Source organism: Falco punctatus (assembly GCF_963210335.1).
Source record: "Falco punctatus genome assembly, chromosome: 1".
NCBI lineage: Eukaryota > Metazoa > Chordata > Aves > Falconiformes > Falconidae > Falco > Falco punctatus.
In genome coordinates, this window is record NC_137580.1 from 86,504,471 (window position 1) to 86,528,754 (window position 24,284).

A 24,284-nucleotide genomic window follows, 5' to 3' on the forward strand; every position below is an offset into this window, starting at 1 on the left:
CCTAGACAGTCCGTAACAAAAGCGGCTGAAACAAAGTAGAAAGAAAACAGGAGGCATCATCAGTATTTTCTGCCCTTAATTTCTTGAGATGCAAATTTCTCTTCCACTACTACAGATTAATTTCTGTACATGACCCATTTATGGAATCTGTTAAAAGAGTCATATTTTAAGAGACAAAAGGGTTTTTAAAAATTATTAAACAGACTAAGGCAGAGAAATACAGGATCTTCAGTTAGTATGAGAAAGTGCTGCTGAAAAGTACAGGTGGGGAAAAAAAAAAAAAAAAAGACATTTCTATTAATAACAACCTGATCTTTCCTTTTCTTTCTTGAGACTCCTTCAAGTTCAAGTTCCAAATGAAAAGTTACACAGAGAAAAAAAGGTCCAGTTTCTTCATGAGCAGGTAAACACATCAAAACATCATCTGTCTTCACCAGACATAACATTTTGTTCATTGAATAAGCTTAAGCATTAGAAATAAATTATTGGAAGAGTAGAAAAAAAAATCTCTCATGAAATATTCAGCTATTAGGCTGGTTCAGCAAACCTTTTTGTCAGTATACTTGTCTACAGAAGTATTTGTATGAGGAAAATGAGCCAAAGGTATATTTCCTGAAACTATTTTTATAGTCATGCCACGTAAAACAAAGTCTTTGACTTCTTCCTATTAGTAGCTCTCCTCCAGCTAAATTACCAAGATATTATCCTTTTAAGCTAGATTGACACTATTACAAATTCTCTAAAATATCAAATATAAGGCTCCCATACATTCTTCCCTTAAGTGGATTCTGCCAGGTCTTCAAGGAAACAGGAAAAACTTTAGGTAGCCAAAGAAGTTAAGCCATACTGTACTTGGCTGCAAATACTAAGCTACATATACAAGATGCCTGAGACCCTACAGGAATAAAAGAAGAATGGAGTTCAAAGGATAAACAGACCTTCTAATGAGAAGATCCAGGTGTATGAGTTCAGTTATTCAAAAAACAAAACCTCTGAAAAATAGAATGAGGTTAATCATCTTGCACAAAGCATGCTATGGCCCTTGCAAAGACTTACATAAACCAAATCTAGACCAGGTTTATTAATGTCTGGTTAAGCTCACCATTTTAGGAACGTCAGGTCTTTCTTCTCCTGAGCATTCCTTGTATTATCTTTATGCCTAGTTAATTGTTAGCATGAAGTGATGTTAACATGTATGAATTCCGTCCCAGCTGCGTTTAGATGCTTTCCCACAAACCTGGTTCTAACTGGTACATTTAGAACTGGCACACAGTTACTACTAATACTAAAAAGAACCCCTTGGCAGCTAAAAATGCAGAGCATTGAGCTGAGCTGTCATTAATAGACCAGTCTGACTTCCTGGCCCCAGCCACATGCTAGGATACAAGTAGTCATATACTCATAGGAGTACACTGGCACACTGCATTTTCCATGAACAGCAGCATAGAAAATGCAACGGGCAAGTGAAGTATTTTAGGTCACCTCAAGTTACTGAATCACTGTGCTTCACCAAGCAATCTATTTACACTGTATCTTAAAAGCAAGAAGCAGTACTTTGAAAAATACAATCCATAAATAAAATCCAGTTGGAATTAATACAATACAGACGATGACTAAGCACAGGGAGAACAAATGAATCAAAGGTAAAAAACAGTGGGAAAAAAGTTGGCTGCTAATGGCCTATTTTAACCTTAACATTTGGGTCACTAAGAAAATTAAAACTACAGTAGCAATTATAATATATAAAATGCTTATAATATATTTAAGCAAATAAAGCAAAATCATTAAGGTGATTATAGGGTGGGTTTTTTTCAGTTAACACAGCAGCAGCTACACAAACTATTTTATTGGTGCATTAAATGCTCTCCTTTCAAATTGTCAAACCTGTACCTGCTGTAGAAGGTCTACAAAAAGATCAGAACAATTATTATCACCTGAGGTCTCAAAAGACAGTTTTAAATGGAAAGGCAGACAAATGGCCCAAGCAAGCCCTTGAACACAGCTGTAAGACAAGTCCTGTCGTAAATGAGACTGCATGCTGAGTAAGTAGGCACCACTGACTTCCTTTAGCAATGGCTTTTTATGTGAAAGAATATTATCATCTAGCATCTGTTCTGAGATTCTTGTGACTGACAAATTCAGTAACAAGGTCCCCTGGAGTTTAACAAAAAGATGGGGAATACATACAAACTGCAGAGTCGCTAATTCTGAACACCTGTATCTTACTGTTTCTACATTCCACATTCACCCAGGTATGTGTTTTCCATTACACTTACCTCCACTGCAACACTGCGGCTGGCCTTCTGTCAAAAGGCTGCTGAAGCCTTCCAAGAGACTTCTGAAATGGGGATACTTCCAAAACAGTTCACTGTGCCAGTCAGCTACTCTTTCTTTTATCATTTGGCTTCACCTATTCTCTTCCTACTGTTTACAGATACTCAGTACTGAACATCAAGGCAGAAGTCAAGATTAAAAAAAAAATAAAATAATAATAAAAAAAAATCACTGTAAGCTTGATCACAGCAACAGCCTCAAAATCCTGGCCTGGACTCACATTCTGTTCCCTTCCAGCTTTACAAGTATAGATACCAATTTCACTGGAGAAGTAATAAAGGCATAATTGAAGTAATGACAATAGGACCCAGTAGACATTTTTTTAAAAACCCCAGCCAGAGCTGACAGCTGAAGAAGAAACTAAAACTATATAAAAATTATGCTTTAGATAGATCATTCTGTCAAAAAATTTAAGCAGTAACAGATGTTCTAGGAAATATTCTAGGCAGCATAAATCTCAGTGGTAATAGATGCTTCACAGCAACGTGAAAGCCATGCAGTTTGCTGTAATTATTGCTTAATGCTGATGAAATATAAGCACTGTCCTTCTGCACCCTTGCCCTGCTTCAACTTCAAAGTGGCTCCAAGTCATGTTCAACAAAAACACAGACAGAAAGGAAAAGTAAAAAGTGTTAGGGTAGTAAAGCTTTGTAGGGTGTGGTTATCACCACGTGATCACTCCCCTGGGCACTGAGCTCTAATCTTCCAACAAGGTGAGTATTTTACAGACAAGGACATTGGATTGTTTTATAACATGTGCATGTATTTTTTGTGCAAGGAGAAAAAAATGAAATTGGCAGCGTGAAATGCTCTAATAGTAGCTTCAACAGAATACTATGGTTCACAGATGAATTTTCTTCTCTTCAGTGTTCACGAGAATCTGAAAACTTTCTGTTCTGAAGCTAAAAACAAACACCAAATGACCAACTATAAAGCCCAAACGTTTTTGTACATATACTGCCTACATCAAATAAAATGGTGAAAAGAATACTGCCAGATACACACAGCTGACAAATTCTGCTTTAAAGCAGTACTCCAATTTTGTTCCCAGGGTCTAAACTTTTCTTTGGTATTGTCCTCATTTTTTGAGCCAGGCAGAAGCTGACACCAGAGGGAAGAGATAAAAAAAGTTTTTCAGCTTTTTTCCTTCCCTCGACATTGGACTGTCCATCTCATTAGACTTTCAAATAACTAAGGATCTATGCAGAAATATTTCAAAGGTAGTACCTGGACACCTCATTTTCATGAAGAAGTCACCAGGAGCAAGACAAATGTACTTTGCAGAAGGTGGTATTAGGACAGACAATGCATGAGAAGAAATGGAAGTGAGCTTACACAGCAGCCACAACGACTTGTCCATCTACATTCTTTCCACACCAGCAGTCTGACCCTATCTCACTTTTCACTGGAAAGGCTCTTAAGCCTAATCTCTGGAGAGCAATCAAATCCCTCCTACATAGCCTTGTCTTGATAACCATACTGAATGAGACAGCCCATGTTTCTAAAATCTGGCCACAATATTCAGGTGTTTTAATCTTACGAGGCCCTGCATTATCAACAGTTCAGTTAACTCTTCTCCCAAACACTTCTTTTTCAGTTTGCCTTTTTTTTTTTTTAATCTCAGTAATGTTGCTACATGAACTAACCAACTGTAGATTTCCATATTAAAAAGGAAAAAATATATACAGTCTCTCTCTCTATACATAAACACTTTCAAACATGCATTTTATATTACATACTTGTGTATGTATTCCCCTCCCTACACACATATTCCAACCCTATTGTTTTGGGGAACTGCAGTTTCAACTGCAACTCAGTCCTATCCATCATCACATCAAAGATAAAACCTATTATTAACCAAACTTCACTCTCCAGAACATGAAGAATACATTCTAGTACAATCTCTCTATTTTCAATGCGTTACACCAAAGTAGTCAATACAGGTGATGGTACAGTTTACTATATTTCCCCTGGAGAGACTGAAAACTGCCTGTCACAAGAGAGAGCAAAAAAGCTGACATGAAAGGCCTTTTTCTTCAGCTCTCTCTCCAGCTGATTTGTTTACTAAGGGACAATTAATCTATTCCTGATGGAGAAAGCAATTCACTCCTATGATAGAGAGATGTTGTTGCACATAAACAATATGGGCTCTAACTGCCTGAGACTCTAAACTTGCTGGGAGAGTGACAAGAAGCTGTCACTTCAGTTTGTCCTTCAGGGCAGTCTGTATTACACACTTGGCAGTATGGAACGTGAGATGCTGCCACAACAGCCCTAACACAAGTCTGAGATACCCATGAAAGTCTGAGTAACTGCAGCAGCTAAATTCATTGAACATAATAAACACAGGTTTCCCCAAGACAGAAATGCTGTCCTGACCATCAACAGGAGTTCACTATTACTTCAGATACTATCACGAAGAAAAACTGTTCTGAATCTTAAGCTGCTATCTTCTTAGAGACTAGTCCAGCCTCTGATAATCTTGTTCCTCTCTAATCAGACCTACTGATAGCCAAGATTGAAGGAGCAGCAACAATACCTTCTTAGAAGCTAATTTTGCAGCCACACAAGACTCCAAACAGATACTGTTTGCCATATGCCATACATTCAACATAAAAGTACATTTAGCATAATGGGGTAAGTATTCATGACTCTCATACTCAGCAGGTAAAGCAGGACGATAAACTGAAAAGATTAGAAAACTACAAGTATGTCTTCCAATACAGTACTCTTATTGTAGTGTACTCATAAGTAGTGTTTAAATTGACATTGTGAGATGCCACAGAACAAATAGATTACACTAAAAGTGTCACAACTCATGCATGCTTAAAATAAGAGTCACACCAAGCTATGGAAATAAACAACCCATACGGTGGTTTCCAACTCTCCTTCTCACATCACTGCATCTGTACCATCTAACACACTGTCATTGTAATAGAGAAGGTAAAAATTCCTTTTCCTGAAACGTGTACCTGAAGACTCAAACATTGTAAATCTCTTTCTAAATGTGCTGCTTACAGTCAGCAGTATCATGTGCTCAGATATACCCCACCTCAACAGTGCTTCACTTACACTTTCAATTTGAGTTTCCTCTCCATTTCACACCACTAAAAGAGCCAGAGCCAATCACTACTTGCTACACAACAGAAAAACATGTTAAGAATAGTCTTCAATCTTTACTTTGAACAGTAACATGGTCCAACAAAGTAGCATCAACTACAGTAACATTTTCAATTTACATAGAAAAGTAGCTTCCATTTATATATTGCATTTCTCTCAGGAGTACTTCTAATTTCCTAAAATGACAAGTTTACATATCTTACAGAAATTGCTCTGCATCATTAGCTTGCCAAGAATTTCATTTCATCAGAGTATTCAAGGCTAAGGACATGTCAAAATGGAGAAGTTAATCAACACATACAGCTTTCAGAGTGATACTCAGCAAGGAATTATGACCTGCATCACCACAGAAAGACTATTCAATTGAGCATTCAATTCCCTATCAGCCTAGCACGGAAGAACAAATAAACAAAACCAACACATGAATGACTGCCTTAAATAATGTCAAATCGAATCTACTTCAATAACATTGTACTAGCAACCATTATGACTACTCTATTTACCTAAACTAGAACAAAGAAACTTACTTACTGCTTGCTAGGTCACCCCTTGAATATCATGTTTGCTTGAAAGCATAGTAAGACTATTTCTTCTGTTACGTTAGTTACAGATAGCCTTCCAATTTATAAAGGCGAGCCAGGCAGCAACATGCAGCAGAGAGCGCAAAAAGTCAAATTCTCTGACCATGGTAAAAATTAATTTAAGCAACAGAAAAATGTTGGGAAGTCTCTGCTGGAATAACGAACTTCGTAAAGTAGAGAGTAAAAATAAAGAGCAGCAAACCTTGTAACTGCCTAACCTGCTTCTGGATTAAAATTCTGGAAACATAACCTTTATGCTTATTTCTAATCTGGTACACCAAGCAGAAATACACTCCTGGTATGGCACATGTCTGCCTTTGTGCAGTGATCCTTTTAGACTGCAATCACCTTTATGAGTTTCATTTCACTTTCCCATCACTTCATAGAAAATTAAAAATTGAAAACTAATAGTCTAGCAGAAATTGAAATAAAGGCCTTTCTTTAAAAAAAATAATGACAGAACACTTGCAGGAAAATGGGAAAGTAGGGAAGAAATGACTGGTAAGTCAGAAGCACCAGCTGAAGGTGGTCTAATACAGAACATGAAAAATGTAAACATAAGGCCAGTTAGTGACAGGGTGCTATTTTCACTTGAAAACAGTACACACTATGACCTTGTGCTTCAAGTCTATGTGGGTTCCCAGAAACATGCAGAAAGGCTTAGTGGGAAAAGGCCCTGCACCACCAGGTTGTCCAGTAAGAGTAATGCTTCTGCAGAAAGCGTGCCAAAGCAGTAGCGTGATCTTGGCAAGTTATACCTGTTTATATTCATGAAGCATGCATCTCATTGAGAACTGATATATAGCCTGGAGATGACTTAGCCCTAGATTTCCATTCTTCTGAATCAGGCATAATGCAAAGAAAAATCAGCATATATACTTGTGTGCACACACGTGCACTGAAAAGGATTGTGCCAACCCCACTGACTATCAAGTATCCAAGGTCTTTTCGTCAGCTATCGAAACTTGAATGTATTTGTTAAGTGCCAATTTTTTTTAGTGTTTCAGCAAAGATTAATGATACAGTCACTCTGACAGGACTAATAGCTTGAAAGCTTTCAGCTGTTCTAACATTGCCACAGCATGCCACCTCTCAAGAGGCAAAAAAAAAATAATAATAGAACCTGAGACATAGAAGCGAGGTTTTGTTTTGTCAAAACCACAAGCCACATAGCCTTCAGGGTAAAGACTGACTACAGCCTATTAGGGAAAGACTTGCACAAAGTTGTGTGGGAAAGCAAAGATCAGAAAACAAGATAACCCTCCAGTGTCTGAAAGATGAAAAAATAGCAAAGGAAGTTATGACTAGAGTAACATTAAGACCTTACATGCCCATTAGAAAAAAAGGAAAGCTCTAGCTTTAGTTTGTGACAGGCTTCTGTACTGTTACACTCCTGGGCTAAGCAGCAAACATCACTATTCTCTTTTTCCCTTTGACATCTGAACTGTGATGTTTTGTAGACTTACTTCAAGTCAGCTGCTAATAAATTAAATCCATTGTAAAGATGTCCTTCTACTGAAACCTTCTTCAGGTAAGAGTAGCTGTCCAGATCTGCAGTCAAGAAGTTTGTTACAAGAGCACCTACAAAAGAGAAGTACACAGAGCAGCCTGCATGTGTGAACTCTATTCTGAAAGGTTTGATAAAAACAGTAAGACACAAGATTCTCAGTACCAACAGGGTTTAACAGTAGGGGGAAAACAAACCAACCAACCAACCAGCCTTTGAAAGGCTTACAGAATTGTACCGTGTTCACATTAATATCTTGACTTCTACCCTGAAGAATTCAGTCAAAAGCTCTTAGTCAAAATTTCTACTGAATTCATACTTACTAACTCTTCTATACTCAGTGTGCCTTTCTCTCCTCCCACCTTGCCAAACTCTTTGTCTTGCTTCGTTTCCCTGATATACGACCCCAAAATGAAATACAAATGACATGGTTCATTCGTTTCTGTATAACACATTTTGCCATTGCAATATATTTCCAATGCAGTACCGTATGACAGTTATAAACAGACCTATTTTTACTTTAGAAAACCCCCACAGATGCACTCTTCTGGAAGAGGTTTTCTTTCCTGTTATTTCTGTTCCTTTGATTTATCAATCTGTAGGGGAGAAGGGACTACAATAATCTTTTAGGTCATCCTCCAGCCTAATTGCAGTTGTGCTGTTTCCCTGACTTAGGTGTCTGAACAAGAACATATGCATTTAGAAAAGTTTACTGTAATCCAAATCAAGCTCAGTGCTTGTCTAGTTGTTCTGACAGTTAACTAGATTACTTCCAAGTATAGACAGTTGGTGCTGCATTTCTCCTCTGAATGTAACTTCAGGCTCCAGGCACTACATCTTGTTTTACTTTTGCCTGCTTGATTAGAATATTGTTATCCAAGTCAAGTTGCCCATGCAGGTACTCAAACCCATCAGTTCAAAAATTCCTGTTTACAGCTCACAACCATTTTATCTGTCCATGAAGTGTTGTTAAAAAAAATTAATAATGCAATCATCACTATTTAACTGGGACACCAGGGCTTGTATGTCCACTTTCTTCTATTTCTACTCCTTCGTACCTCTTCCTTTTGCATTTTTATCAATCTTTGGCTGCATGTAGTTTGTCAGGGCTGCCATCTTGCCTTTCTTACTGATTCCCAGCCACGTCCCACCTTCTTTTCCCTCTTCCATATCCAGACCTAATGGAATAGGCAAGAGTTAGGTTATTACATTCAAAGAAAAAATTATCTGAAGCTTAAATCAGAATTTCTTAATATAAATCCTGAGTCTCGATTAGACTGGACAAGACATAGTAGGTACAAGAACATCCTTCTGGATAAGTGGGATATGCCCAATTAAATTACCTGCCCTTCAATTATGTACTATCAAATATTTCCCAAGCTACTGCAATAATAGATGAGCAATAATGAGAAAATTAAAAGTAAAAATTATAAGCTTTGCCTATATACTAAAATATGTATAAAACTTTAAGCAGACTCAGAACGCTTGTTAGCTAAAAACAAAACTCAGAAGATTTATAGTATTTGCAAGTTTAAATTCACAAGTAACCAGAAAAATTCGTAGTAAGCCAAGTAATCGGTAAAAATCTTGGACTCTGGTAACAGTAACATACATTGAGAATGAAGACCCATAAAAATGAAGCCCACAACCAAACCTCTTGGATAAGAGTAAGAGTTAAAGAAATCCCACTACCTATTTGTAATGATCTAACCCACAAGACTTTAATGGAAAAACAAGAACTAGTTTGATATAACATGTATACAGTTAGAAACCTTTTCATTCTGAACTACCACGTCCTAAGGTAACTTCCTACTAGAAAAATCAAAAGAACAGGTTTTGGATCCTTATTTAGAAACTCCCTCTTCATTCAGTATCCAAAACTTCAATATGGAGTTCCGCCATAACACATCTTTACACAGTACTTTTCTTACTGTTCTCTACCTTAACTGAAAGGCACACAAAAGAAAACCACATAGCTTTGTTGACCAACACCCAGTCATTAACATATAGCAATACCCGTTTTCCAAAATTGCTGTAAATGCAAAATATTTTTTTCATTTTTAAGTCAAAAAAAGAATAAATTTGATGTCTTTTGATTCAACTTAGTGCTTTTATCTGAGATAATGATATTAACTCATAGGCATATATATTCATGGGATCTCCACAGACATCCCTCACCAGGTGAGGAATACACCAGTTTCTTATTGCCAAATACGGACAGAGCTGACAAGGGTATAAAAGACACAAATTCAGGGTCCTTCAGTTTATTTGACAGCTTTTTGTCTGTTTGTTTTAAACTGCTACGTAGCAGGGGAATGAGTAAGCAGAATGTCTGACACACAACAGAAACATCAGCCAGAACTTCAGAAGCAAGGGAGTTGTAGTGCACGCAGAGTAATTTATCCTCACGGGCCTCCTTGCCAATGACAATAACACACAGCATCAACAAAGAGTGTTTGCAGAGTCAAAACCTTGCATTTAAACAATGCTTTGTCTTTCAAAGCTTCCATTCTTGTTTCTGAGAAAAGGCAGAAGTATTGATTGTACTTAGAAATGACTATAGATAGATTCCCTACAAAGGGGAACTAGACAGTTAAGTGACTGCAGTATCAGTTTAACAAAATGTAGACATGAAAGCTAATAAACTGATGGATCAATAACTAAAATTATTCTGCAGCCTATAAGTTATTAACCCATAAGAAATGAGAAAGTTTTCACTTTCTGAAGTCTTGATTTAATGATTTCAAGTCTCCACTACAGACAGTGAATCTGCTGAATAACTAATTCCACCTACTTTAAGAAGTATTTCAGTTTATCTGACAAAGGTAAAGTAATTGTTTGTGATGGACAAATAAACCCGATACATTTCCACTGCGCTGCTTGCACAGAAATCAGTTAAAGAACATAGAACTGGGGAAAAAAACCCACTGGATACTAAAATAAAAATAAGATCGTAATATCACAACTCTTCTTTCAGACTACTGACATGTTTTCCCCAGAAGTATAGGGAAGAAGCATATTTCTTCTTAGAAAAGCAACATCACCGCTCAAAAAAAGAAATCCAGACCACAATTCCCTTATAAATTGTGTGAAAACCTCTCAAAACAACACGACATACATACCACTAAGGATCTCATTGCTGCTGTCCCAAAAATCTGCCGATTTGGATGGTCTGTGGTAAAATTCATCTCTATTAGCTGCTAGAATAAGCCTGTAGAGCACAGTGGGGAAAAAAGATGCTATTACTTACAAATAGGAACTTCACAGTACGGGGCAGGAACAGAATCCAATTCTTGCCACAGCATTAGCTCATTTTAAGTATGAAAAACGTCCTTTATCCTCCCATCTCACCTTTATCACTCAGTGTAAAGAGTGAGTAATATCTGACAGCAGCCTTCTTTCTCATGTCTCGAGACATTCAGCAAGTTTATCTTGTGTGAATGAGGCAGCTATTATTTTCAAAAATAATATAATGCAAGAGATAGAATTAAGATCGCATAAGTAATCTTAAGATTCCTCAGCATATGAAGTTATGGCATAATGGAAGAAAATGTAAAGGTACCACACAGATTTACAGGTAGCTTGTAAAAAAAAATCTGAAAATAAAGAGTATGATTTTACTGGATCATTACTTAGGACGATGTAGTCACAATATTTTTAATCTAACACCAACACCTAAAGCTCTGTTTATGTGGTTCAAAGACAGAAGTCATCTGCTTTTGTCTGTAAAGTACCCAGAACAGAGGTAAATTTGTGATAATCTCAATGGTCCAGCCCCACTGAAATTTGTTTGAAGAAACAACAGCATGCTGAAGGAAGTAAAGGGAAAAGGCATGGAGTCTTCTAACAACCAAGAGGTGTTTTGGTGGGTCTTCCCCCCCCCCCCCCCCGGGATTTTTTGGGGGGGTTTGGTTTTGTTTTTTTTGTTTGTTTGTTTTGTGGGGTTTTTTGGGGGGTGGGGTGGGTGGGTTTACACATGTAGTTGCTTGCATAATCTGAGTTCTACCAGAACAGTAGGACAAATAGTTGCATCATTAATGGGAGTCAGCCCTTGCAGCAGAGGCACTAGAAGCAATCCCAGAGGCTATGCAGCCTGGAGGTAGAATTAAGTTATCAAAAATGATAAGCAATTGAAAAATGCTGCTAGATTAAATCCATTATGTACATTTAGAAATAAACACATCACTCCACAAAACGAAGTGCAGTCCTGACAGAAAGCATGCTACTGGTCTTCATGTACCATCTAAAATTTGGTCATTTTAAAAAACATGTACTTTGTACTTTGGTAATTATCGTAACTGACACCTGCAGACTTGGTCGAAAGACCAAGTTCAACATGGTATTAAGAAGCAGCAGACATACAAGATAGGACAGGTCTTCCTCAAAAGTTCCAGGCTCGTTAGCAATGCAGATCAGTCAAATTCAATGATAACACTACTTCAAGCCAGTCACTCTGTGAATGTAAAGCAGGTAAGATTAAAGAGTCAGTATAGCCAGACAGTTTCAGAGGAATTTAGAACAGTCTCTGTTCTTGGCCTGTGAAAAGCAAAACCCATTTCTCTGTCCATTTCATCCAGCAGAAGTCATTAAAACAAAGCAACTTGTTCAGTGTACTCCCTTACAGATCACACCAATACTTTAGGGGGTGTATGTTACAGTCATTTCATTAGCAGTGTTAATACTGCAACACTAGAAAGAAAAGTCTAACTAATCTTGACTCTGCACATTCATCTTTTGAGAGTGAGAAAGTTAACATTTTCTGTTATTCAAAAGCAATGGAAGAGAGCACCAGAATCTAAACGTAATGACTTATTGCAACATCAAATAGATGCAGGGTATCTATAAGTAAAAGCTTCAGTTAGAAGTGTTAAGTGTGTTTCTGTGCTGAGAATCAGCAAACACTGCATTTTCAAACCTGTAGATAAGCTTTCATTTGATGCTGCTCTTCATGAGTCTTTTCTCAATCATTATTTTCAAATTTTTTAAAAAATAAAAAAAAAACAAATGTTTTTTGTTGGTAGAACATCCTCACCTGAAGAACAGATAATGGATTTGGCTGATCCAAAATAAAGGGCAAGAGACAACTGTAACCCTGGGCAAGTCACATGCTGGAGACTCAGGGCAACAGGTGACTGCAGACACACTTACACAGAACTCCACAACACCATGCCATGATCCAACAACGACAGTTGTAAGGTCCTGCTCATTATTACCCATAACATGACTTACCTTTATTTCAACTGCAAGATTGTGAGCATCCCCCATTCTCTCCAGCTATGTTCCTTAATATTTTATTTTAATTAAATGCCATCTTTCAGAAATCTGCAGATTTTCTTAACCAGTTTCCTATAACCTCAGTATCTTCTTCACTGTTAGTTCCTCCTACCAGCTGCATGCCAATTACATTTACACAGTAGAAGCCACATTTGCTACTGTAAACTGAAGACTATAAAATTTTTGTTCTAATTTTTAAGCCACAACACATAAGAATCAATTCCAATGAAATCTCATTACTTAACTCAAGTGTACCGACATTTTCAGCAAGTTTCTGGACTTTCCTGCAAGTTCATTTCTTCAGCGACATAATGCTTTAAAACATGATCATGAAGTGTCAGCTGCACATTAGAAATAACACAGATAAAGAATTATAATCAGCTATAGAGAAAATAAGAAAGGCTAACACTTCAATGGTACCCTTTCTGTAAGGAAGATGCTTAGTATTTTGGCCAACAAAGATAGCATCTGTTGGAAAGCACAGCATATGTACATTTTAATATTTCCAATGCCAAATAATCATATCATTCCTTTCACACTTGCATTATTTCTCTTCTTCTAGCGGATTCTAGTCTTCAACCTATAGGCTTTCAGCTGGTTTACCAAATTTCTGTCATCTTGCTTGAATATCCTTCATTTAAAGCATCCATCCTCCTTCTACAGGTTTTTATTTAAGCAAACATCTCTAATGTTAAAAAACAGTTTGGCTGAAGTGTGTTTCTCATTTCCTGAAGTTCCAATTATATTTTGCCTTCAATAATTCTTGATATGAAACCTAGGTTTGTTTATAGTATCTAAATACTAAAAATAAGCAAAGTCTTTCTGGTGTGATTGAATATCTCCCATCTCAAGTTTAATACACAGACTCCTAAATTTAGCACAGGGCTGGTATACAGGATTGCTATAATGAAAACATCTTCATTTTGTCTTTTATGAAACATAATCACACTGGAAAGGAGCAGTATCAAGTGACCCCCATCTAATAAACTGCAAAAAGCCTATTCAACTATTTTTATAGCTGAAATATTTCAAATGTATTAGGATTTACGTATTAAGATTTATTTAAATGTTGAGGCAGAGAGATGAAAACATGAGAAATCATTCCATTAAAGCAATTTCCTACAAGGTAATTCAGTTCCATAAAAAAGGCTCTGTGATTATAGCTTTGAAGCTTGAAACATATTTATTTGTAAGATGCACACAGTATAGTTCAGAAAGATGTAAAGGCAGCGTGTTACCTTTGACAATACTAATAGACTATGGTAAAGTGTTTGTTACACTGCACTAAACTTTACTACGAATTTGCCTGTAGAGAAAACACAGAGGAAAAAGGGTAGAATAGCAAGTTGCAAAGGTACAGGAAGATAGATTCATTACATTTGCATCACATTTGTATCACAAAGGTGATCTGTAAGCTTTTTGCTTAATTAGGTGCTCAGGAAAATTGGCCAGTATACTGCTCTAGAAATGGATGCCTACCTGGATGGAAAATTCTCCTAAGTGTTACGGAAAACATGTTTTAGTTTCAGAAAGTTTATTGATTACAGGAAAACGGTCAGTGATATGCATTTGGTCTTATCAACTTTTAATGCCTACTTTAGACACTTTCTTTTAGTTAGAGATACAAAGTAGAGGACAGCTTAGATGGCAAGTTGCCCATGAGCAGGCAGTGTGCCCATGTGCCCAAGGCAGCCAACAGGATCCTGGGGGACATGAGGAGGAGCATGGCCAGCAGGCCAGGGAAGTGATCCTCCCCTCTGCTCACCCTGGTGAGACTGTCTTCAGGGCTGTGTCCAGTGCTGGGTTCCCCAGTTCAAGAGAGACTGGAAACTACTGGAGGGGGGCAGCGGAGGGCTACACAGATGAAGAGGGGACTGGATCATCTCCCTGATGAGGAAAGGCTGAGAGAGCTGGGCCTGTTTAGCCTGGAGAAGATGAGACTGAGAGGGGGTCTTATCAATGCGTACAAATATCTTGAGGGCAAGTGTCCAGAGGATGAGGCCAGGCTCTTTTCAGCGGTGCCCAGCGACAGGACAAGGGGCAACGGGCACAAACTGCAACACAAGAAGTTCCTTCTAAATATGAGGAAGAACTTCTTCACCTTGAGGGTGACGGAGCCCTGGCACAGGCTGCCCAGAGAGGCTGTGGGGTCTCCTTCTCTGGAGCCATTCAAACCCGCCTGGAGCGAGACTGTGCTGCCTGCTGTAGGAGACCCTGCTCTAGCAGGGCGCTGGGCTGGGTGGTCCCCAGAGGTCCCTTCCAACAAAGACCATACTGTGACAGTAAAAGTAATTGTAGATGCCTGTTTTTAGTATGCCTGTAGGTGTGGGAATCCCCATTTGGTTGGGAAAACTGTTTCAAGACCTCATCTTGAAATAAACTGAGTTATAGTATAGTGTAAGACACACAAGTTGTCTGGAAAAATTATGCTTAGCAAGAGACCAATATAGAGGTCTAACTTGGTCTAATGGCTGTAATACTGATCAGAGAATTAGGAGGACTGGGTACATCCCCAACTGATACTCAGACCTATGCCCTTCAGAAAGCTGATGCAAAGGTGAAAAAAAATCACAGCAACAATTTAAAAAGAAAAAACTTCAACATTCTTCCCAATAAAGAAAAGCAAAAATAGTTATGGTGTGTTAAGGAAAAAAAAAAAGGGGAGGGGGGACTGAAGTTGCACATCTGATGTTAAGATCTGACACCATGAACACTATGGCTGGCACTTACTGCCTAAACAGATGGTTCAGAGTAATTTATCTCAGAGGTATAGAGGAAATTGTCGCTTAACAAAAGGTACTAAGAAAATAAAATACAATTAAATATTCCTAAATTTTGGCTAAACAGCATTTTTCTATTTTGACACCAACAGCAAGTTGTTTTCTGCTATAAATCAATAATTTCAATCTTGATGCAACTTTTTTTATAGCAAGAAAGCTATCTTAAGTTTTAATTTTAAATATTGATCAAGGCAGAAAGTTCCCTTAGCAAGCAACTACTGTTTACATCCAAAGGATTTTCCCAAGAGGCATCCAATTGATGAATCTAGTTTTTGCCAGCTAGCAACACAAAAGAAAGTCAGACCAAATAAATGGATATATTAATTCACCTCCAGTCACATCATTAACTAACCCCCTTTAGGCAGATTCCAGATCCAAAAAGGAATACACTCCATGGACAACCGAAGTTTTGGTTCTTATTTCTATTGAACAGTATCTGCTTCTCAATACAAAAGGGCAGAAAACACGTCAACGTAAGGCAGAATGACTCACTGAGCATACTGACTGATGGTTTCTGGATGAATACCAATACCTGTACCACACAAAGTAATATGGAACCTATAAAGTATGTATAAATACGAAAAGCAACAGAACTTCACAGTCATCTTACTGGCCTGAATTGCTCTCTTTCTATTACATACTGAAGGTACTCAAAAGATACTGATGTTGAATATGAACTTTTAAAATTAAGGGCTGTAATGAGAGAGAATATTACAGCAAGTTTAATGTTTGGGAAACTCACTGTACATCATCATCACACCCAGTAAAACTTATCTAGAAGCATGGATGCTTATTTTGTCTGAAGCTTTTGGTTAAACATTTCATACACATGACTTATGTAATTAAAAATTAAAGTGAATTAAAGTTTTAGGTAATAAACTAAAATTTTAACATGACTGTCAATTTAATACCTAAAATTTTAACTGCAAGCAGATTTGAGGGAGGGAGAAGGCTAGGACACTTACTAGAAGTTCCTTACTCTCCAATTCATAGCACTACTTGTTTTACATTGATACAGGAGTCTAACCAGTTTGAAAGCACTGAGATTTGATTTCCAGCATTTTCTGAAATTTTAAGTACTTAATTTTAGAAGAAACAGCAACTGAAGATCTTTAAGTACACCTTATCCCCAAAGCAAACTGATAGGCATAAATAACTGCGACGATACCTTGACCTCATCTACCCACACAATAAAAAACAACTGCACCTATTCACAAGCTAGCCATTTCTGTCAAAAACATAGTGGAAAAGCAAGCAGTGGTAGCCATGGAACAGAGCGCTGAACTAGGCAATGGACAAGAAGGTACTGTCCCTGGGAGGAAACAGGACAAAGTGGCAATTCAACATCAACCAGAAGCTACAGAAACAGTTACATTTCAGTATTAGTACCTTCTGGATTCAGCGTACTGCTCTCTTGGCTTACAAGTGTGGACCAGCACATATTAACAGAGGAAAAAGTAATACATAGGGTGGTTAACTGCAACACTTCTGCTTCTAGTATCTGCCCGTTACCTTCCAGGCTAAATTCAAATCGTCAGTTTCAAACTGAAAGCCCTAAACGTATCTACCCTACTGCAAGAAGGGTACAGCTACAACTGTGATGCCCCAACAAACATGATTCCTCTTAGTTTAAATGATAAAGTAGAAGGCAGGACTTTCAAACTCTGGATTATAATATTTAAGGATTTATCCTATACCACATTATAGATCACTAGCAAAAGGTCCATGACTACAAAGCCCAGATCACCTGACAGCCTAAAAACAAAGGGTTCTCAGAAGGTTACGTTAAGTCCTCCAATGGGGAAAGTCATGAAGTTAAATATTACAAAAGCATAATTGAACACATAATACTGACTTGAGTTTGTAATCCATATAATGGCTACAAAAAAAGAAATTGTATTTAAAAAGTCATAGAAACAAGTCTGTTTTAGCTAGAACCATCTTTACCTGTATGCATTTTTTGAAACTGGTCGGGGGTCAAATTTGAATAGAAGGATGCACATTGAAGAACTGATGATTAAATCTCACTTCTTCCACAAAGGCTCAGTGCAAGGTCATTCTGTAATAGCCTACAAAGTAAATAAAGATTACCTATTATATTGCAAATTATAAAAAGATAACCTTGCTTCTCTGCTGAAGCTGGAAGACGGCAATGTTCTCACTCACAGCTCACAGTAACAACAAATAAAACAGGACTTCCAGAACGATTTGTTTCAATGAATGGTTTACTACCAAAATTATTACGGTAGTTCTTTCAAGGTTATGCTTGGCTAACTCAGATTTTTTAAAAAAGACACAAGCATCAGGAAAATTCTGACTAAGTCTAGAGTACTAGCAATACATCAAAGAGACTATTATGTAATTTCCTGCTCATTATCAATAAAGTACCACTACTTCCTTCCCCACCCTCCCAAGCAAGACAAAACGCTTCTGTTCAAATAAAGGAGAAAACAGGACTCAAATTGTTGCAGAAGCTGGGAAAAGCCTGATCAAAGGCACTCTCAAACCTGTAAATAAAGTATACTTTAGGCCAAGCTCTTATTAAAATCCAGGAGAAAGTACTATTGTTTACTATTGGGGAAAACATCAGCTACAAATAAAAATATACTGGACCAGAGTGTACATTTTGATGAATAGTTTCCAGCACTTGCAATATGTTTAAAATTCTGGCCATGCTCAGATGGCATGACAAATGTGCTTTCTATTTCAAAACCACATAACAGCTTTCAGATATTTTGTGCCCCAATGAGAATTTTTCAGTAATAAAACTGCATCCTGATCCTTACTTTTTGTGGCTGCTAAAACCATTATCAGAATGCTACCAACCAACCACACATTACCATGTTTTACTGCTACCAAGATTTTCTTCCATGCAAGTTTTCAAGGTAGGTGAAGAGGGGAGGGGGACAGGTAGAATTCAACACCACAGCCCTAAGGCCATCTCAGCAACTCAGTGACTGATGCAACTTCAGTTCAAAAACTAGGATTTTTAACCATACTTCCAGACATGTAAAAAGTGTCTCTCTTGCTCTTTAATTTCCACATAATTTACCATGAGAGATACCAGGAAACGGATGACCTTGACTACATTCCATATTACCAGAAGCCACCAGAAGCATTACAAGTGTAAATGCTCCAAGTACAGCATTTACACAGATTTTTTTAATTAATAGCTTGCCAGTAACTGCAGGCTCCTGTTAAGTCACAGTTCAGCACTAGAACTAGCCTGCTGTTGCTGTCATGGCACGAGTTCAGTCTTGCAATCTAGTATTCTGCAAAGAGTTGCAGGACTAAACAACTCACAAAGAGGTGCAACACTCCTGACGCACTTGCCAGAGCACAAGAAAACTAGTGCAAGGGAGTGCGTGTATATATCTCGATCTAAAGATTTTAAAGTATTTTAAATTCTGTTCTACGACAAAAAGGAATTTCCCTTCCAAGATTACTTCATAACCTACTAGCTAAGAGCAGCAATAGCCTAGCTATCCCAACTATTTTCTGTTTAACAGATTACACAGTAAGACATTAGAGAAAACAGAATTAAATCAAGATGCAGACTTGAATTTTGGATAACTGATTTGCCAGCCAGGTGTTTAAAAAGATCAATAGCCAGCTTTATTTAAAAAAAACTAATCAGATTTAAGAAGGTGTTATCACCGTTTTCAGGCTCCTATTGCTGAATTTTCAGCAGACTACAACCACATTGGACCCGTACAACTGAACTACCAGTTCCAGAAGGCCTGGATCGTCTATATACAGATCTTGTTAGCTTTTCACAAAACTCAGGATCTTGTACCCCAGCTGTTTTATGTCACTAAGCATAAATAACACTGACCCGTTCATGCCTTGCACTCTAACTCTTAAAAAGAAACTGAAGCAAAACAAAATTACAGTGACAGTTCAAATCACAGAGCACAAATTTCCTAGAGCAACAGCTTATGAAATAGAGCACAGTGCCATTTCCAGGTAATATAAAACATAATACAGCTGTAGGTATTTTTGAAACCTTTTACATTTACTTTTTACTTTAAATTTCTGATGCTGTCCCAATATCCAAGCAGTATCTATAAGCCATAACTCATCTCAGTTTCCTTATTCAGGATACCATTTCTTCTTTCAGAAGGGATTTAAATTGCAGATCTTCCTATTCGTGATTTCTCCTCTGGAACACGACATTGTTTTTTATTCTGCACAAGCTACCTTTCTTTTAACCTTGTCTTGCTTTATGTCCTTCTCTCACCTCCAAACCTACTTTGCTTTGTCACTGGACACTTATTTTTCTGTTTGGTAATTTTTCTGTCTCCAGAACATGGAACGTGTGTTTCTTCAGGACTCAGGCTCTTCAGCATGCTTACTGTGCAGCCAGAACATAGTCATGAGGATTATTATCTTCCACTCACTCAACAGCACCTTCCAAACAGGCCCCTGCCATACACTTGTCAATCCAGCCAGCCTTGTGGAGGAACTACTCATTGGCTAACTGTAGGAACCCAAGGTATTGTCAAGTCTGGCAGATTTTCCCCATCAGAAGACTGGACTCCCAAGTAATCCTCTCTGGGATGCACAATCCTATAGCACCGGCATCCAGCAAGGTTAGAGAAAATAACAGTCACCCCTCTTTCAGGAAAGATACAAATCTCACAGTGGTTACTGTTCATGTAACTTAGTGCACAGGCTACACAGAAATCAAACAGGAGATTCCACTCCCCACCTCACCCCTTCAAAAAGGGAATCTTTGCTGAAGTCATTACTGATGAGAGACTCTGATTAGGACAGACTAGACCTTTCAAGCCCTGCTCCCAACTTCACTGTTGGAACATTGCAGTAAGTGTCAAACTATGAACAAAGATTGATTTTAGCTGACTACTGCTCTTCTGTTCTTCAAGCAACCTTCCCACAGACAGCTCCACAATAAACAAAAACGGCACCCTGACCTTGACAACAACTTGACTGAACCTAAAACTGGGAGCAGGAAGAACGTCAGTGAACAACTGTGCTGCACCAGACTCAGTGCTGAGCAAGACATCTTCCTTCCTGTTCCAAGTTCAGTAGGTGGGAAGTTCTGTACACAACTGCTCTCCACTCTCCTCAGCCCCTGATAGCTCAATAAGAGGTGCAGGCTGTGTTTATAAGCTACGTTGTAAAGATGCAGATAATATGCTGCACCAAAAAGGAAAAGCAATGAGTTGTCTATTAACAGACTATGTTAACATTAGCAGTTAGGAAAGCTAAACCTGGTAATAGCATTTGAAGAGGCAGTCTTTTGTGTAAAGTCATATATTTGAACACACAAACTAACATACGTTACTGAATCTGCTACTGCTAGTTGTGCTTGTACCAAAAAAAGTGCTAGTGATTTAAATTATGCAGATTTCAATTTTACAGTTCAAATCTTTGGTTTTCCTTTTCCCCCCAGTCTGCAGCCTACAGGGGACGTAAACTTTTTGTCTCTGAACCAGAAAGCTACTGGAACCAAGCATTAGCCAGCGAGTCATGTGAGACACTGGTGATGCCGAAAGCAGTACTGCAGAAGTCTCCAAAAGCAGCAGTGGCACAGGACTGATCCTAATCATAGCTCTGACAATTCAGGTTGCAAAGTACTTCTTGGAAGCCCACAAAAATTGTTGTTGGAAGCCCACAAAAACAGATTATGTTTGCTAAAATAAATTACAGAATCTCAAAGAGCTTCAGTTTGTCTTTAAGAGATGTGCTGAAAAGTTATATTAAAAAAAAAATCTAGATAGAGTGATTTATTGCCTTTTTGATGAGCAACTTGTTATAAAAATACAATAGTGACTTAAATTCAGTTTAATAAGCAGTTCCATTGTAATTACAACTTTGCATGTCCTCCAGAAGGTAAAGGGCTAAGAGATGATCTCCCAATCTACAGTTGAGAAGTACCCATTTACAGCATCAGCACAAATATGGTAGGTAATCCTCAAAATCTTTTTTTTCCTTTGACAAAGTGCAAAGCAGCATACTTCGTGAAAGCAGGCATATAAAATACAATTTTAGTGGGCAACTGTCACTGACTATTCTTGCTGACTATGGAGATATGAGTCCTAGTATTCATTAGGTGTCCTGCCAGATAATCAAATGGATTACTCAATACAAAACTGTTGACAATCACTCATAAAGACTACTATTTTAATAAACAGGCTTCAGCCTCCATTAGCTGATTTACTGAAGTTATTTCAAATAATCAATTCAGTCCAGCTGTTTGTACAGTTACTGGTCAACATAAAGCTTATATAAAAATGACCAGCCAGAAAACAGCAGCAGAGTAAGTTTGTCAGACTCACCACAGTTATCTACAGGGACAAATATTTTCAACACTTCAATGCCTTTCTAGAATCCATGTTCATTATTATGAGATACTACTGCTTTAACAGAAGTATCTTTTTGTCACCCCATCAACCGTGCTTGATGTTATTACAGTTCTTTTAAGTTACATTTGGGCTTTGACTAACTACAAATACCAAAACAGCATTACTTATCTTGGGCTCAGGCGTGTTTATAGGTCCTACATAAACAGTCCAACTTTTTTTTTTTTTTAACTCAGAAGTGTTTAAGCCAGCTAAAATAGAGCTACTCCTTAAAATAGCAGTGATACTTAATTGGCAAAGGATGCAACCAATGCATTATGGTATCTCCTTCATTCAAAGCTGATGTTGCATTTGCAACACCTGTTGTGTTTTTATACCCAGGGCTGGATGTTAGCCTTAAAATGCTTACATGAAAACATATTGTAGGTCAAATTCAAATTTGGATATTCTGAAATTTAAGACAACTAACAAACACTAAGAGGAAAACAACCTGAAGAGAGGCTGTCATAGACATAAATACATAGATTTTTAATATATAAAAAAAAAGTCTTCATACAGGTGTAATTGTTTCAAGCTCATATTCATGTAACAGAGGGTGCTGCAACTATGGGAATGAGATAAGCGTATCGCAGAGAGCTAGCATCACAAAGCAGATATGCTCAACTCAGCCTTCTTGTCATTCATCGCCCACAGATCAAGGAGAGGAGAAGATGAAAAAGATTAGGTCAGCACTGGTTTCCACACTTGCGATTTGATCCTACAGAAAGTCCAAAGCTTGATCAAAAGCTGACTTTCTAGGTCCATTTCAGCAGAAAATGTGTCCTCAGAAATATCCTTACAGACACAGGGGGTGAGTTTGTCAAAAAAGCAGAAAGTTCAAATAAAAAAGGCTAATTTGTGGCACAACACATGCCTTCTGTTTTTCTTTTATGAAGACAATACAGCCAGAATATACATACTGAGCAACATGGCAAGGCCTGCAGAATGGGGGAAAAAAAACCCCTTCGCTCCAAGGCAAAGACACGAAAGACAGTACTTTCTGGATAATGAGATTTTATAAGACAACAGTTATCAAGGATGACATGACAGCAACAATCTCCTATTTCCGTAATATGTTTCTCATTTGCTGTCTAACTTAGGCCTAATACACATAAACCAGCTTGACAAAAATTACAAACATCCTGTAATTAAGTGTTCTGCTCCAAATGGCACTGCTGATTTGGAAACAACATTAAAGTAACTAACATTCTTATGCTGTGCTAGTGCACTGTTAGACAGTACAGTGTGTTGTTTTGCTGATTTTAACTATCTGTTAAAAAGCCTGAGTGGATCCGTGCCAGCATAAGGTAGCATTTAAAGGGACTATCAAGAGACCAAAACATGATAGATGGTGTATGTTCCTTTCATAGGGTTCTACCATCATTTGGTTGATTAGAAGCAATCAGTTCACAATTTGGCATAAAACCATTTTACCCTTAAGAACTCCCAGTAGCTGCCTTTGAAAAATGAAGCCATTTGTTATGTATTTTGTTTTCACAAATGAAGCATCATAAATAACATCTGTCAGTTACTGCAGTGATCTCAATTGCTTCTCAACCGATCCAAAACTGTTGTTTAGGTGCAGTCTAAGAGACAGCTAAAGATCATTAGTCACTGGATTCTGATAGTTTTATGTACCACAACAGTAACTTGTAGTCAGCAGAGTCTCAAACTATTTTACTGCTTCTTTTGAATTTGTCCAAAGTAAACTGAGAACTACACACCTCAAATGCCCATGAAAGAATAAAACTGGAGGCATTTTCTTCCAGTAGTAGAATGAGATTTTTGGTTTTATACTGAACTTCAAAATAATGGAAAATAAGAGATGTTTGATTAGTTTTTAGAAGTACTCTACCTTTTTTTTTTTCCTCTCACAGATGCATTTTTAAAGCATTTTACTGATCTGCTTTTGTACTTCCCGTGTGTAGCACATGCTCCTGTGTAGTAATAATAATCATTCAGGATAAAGATGAGGTGGAATAGATAGATCCATGATTGGATGCCTTTCAGGTTGCTCTGTACAGAGACAATTTATAACGAACCTAGGGTTTGTAACCTTACCAAGGTGAAGAGTCAGTCTTCACAGCAAGAGACAGCAATTCAAAGTAGAACACTTACGAAAACAACAGAAAATAACATGTAAGTTGCATGCCATTTCCAAGTTTAATGAGCTAATTTTATTTTCAGCTCCTCAATTTTTCCTTCTGGTATCTTAATACACTAAATCCACTATACAGCTCCCAAGAGAAAGAAAGGCCAGTAAACAGCACCTTTCACCACACCATGTTTTGAAAATATCTGCAAGGGATGGAGTAAGGCAGCC

At 37.7% G+C, this 24,284-nt stretch overlaps 1 protein-coding gene across 6 annotated transcripts in view; it reads right to left on the bottom strand.

Annotated features, from left to right (window-relative positions):
- The window catches only part of TANGO2 (transport and golgi organization 2 homolog), a 41,733-nt gene that overhangs the window by 12,021 nt on the left and 5,428 nt on the right, over positions 1-24,284 (bottom strand). For 3 of the 6 annotated variants that reach the window (XM_080374000.1, XM_080374003.1, XM_080373999.1), the window contains 4 exons: positions 17,544-17,665; positions 10,665-10,753; positions 8,601-8,720; positions 7,502-7,616 (listed from right to left, as the gene is read on the bottom strand). In XM_080374000.1, the coding sequence (XP_080230126.1) occupies positions 7,502-7,616; positions 8,601-8,720; positions 10,665-10,753; positions 17,544-17,599 (380 nt within the window). In that variant the 5' untranslated portion in view covers positions 17,600-17,665. Of the gene's footprint in view, positions 1-7,501; positions 7,617-8,600; positions 8,721-10,664; positions 10,754-10,893; positions 10,992-17,543; positions 17,666-24,284 lie in introns of those variants that run through there. The other 3 variants (XM_080374001.1, XM_080373998.1, XM_080374002.1) reach the window with 2 other exon arrangements.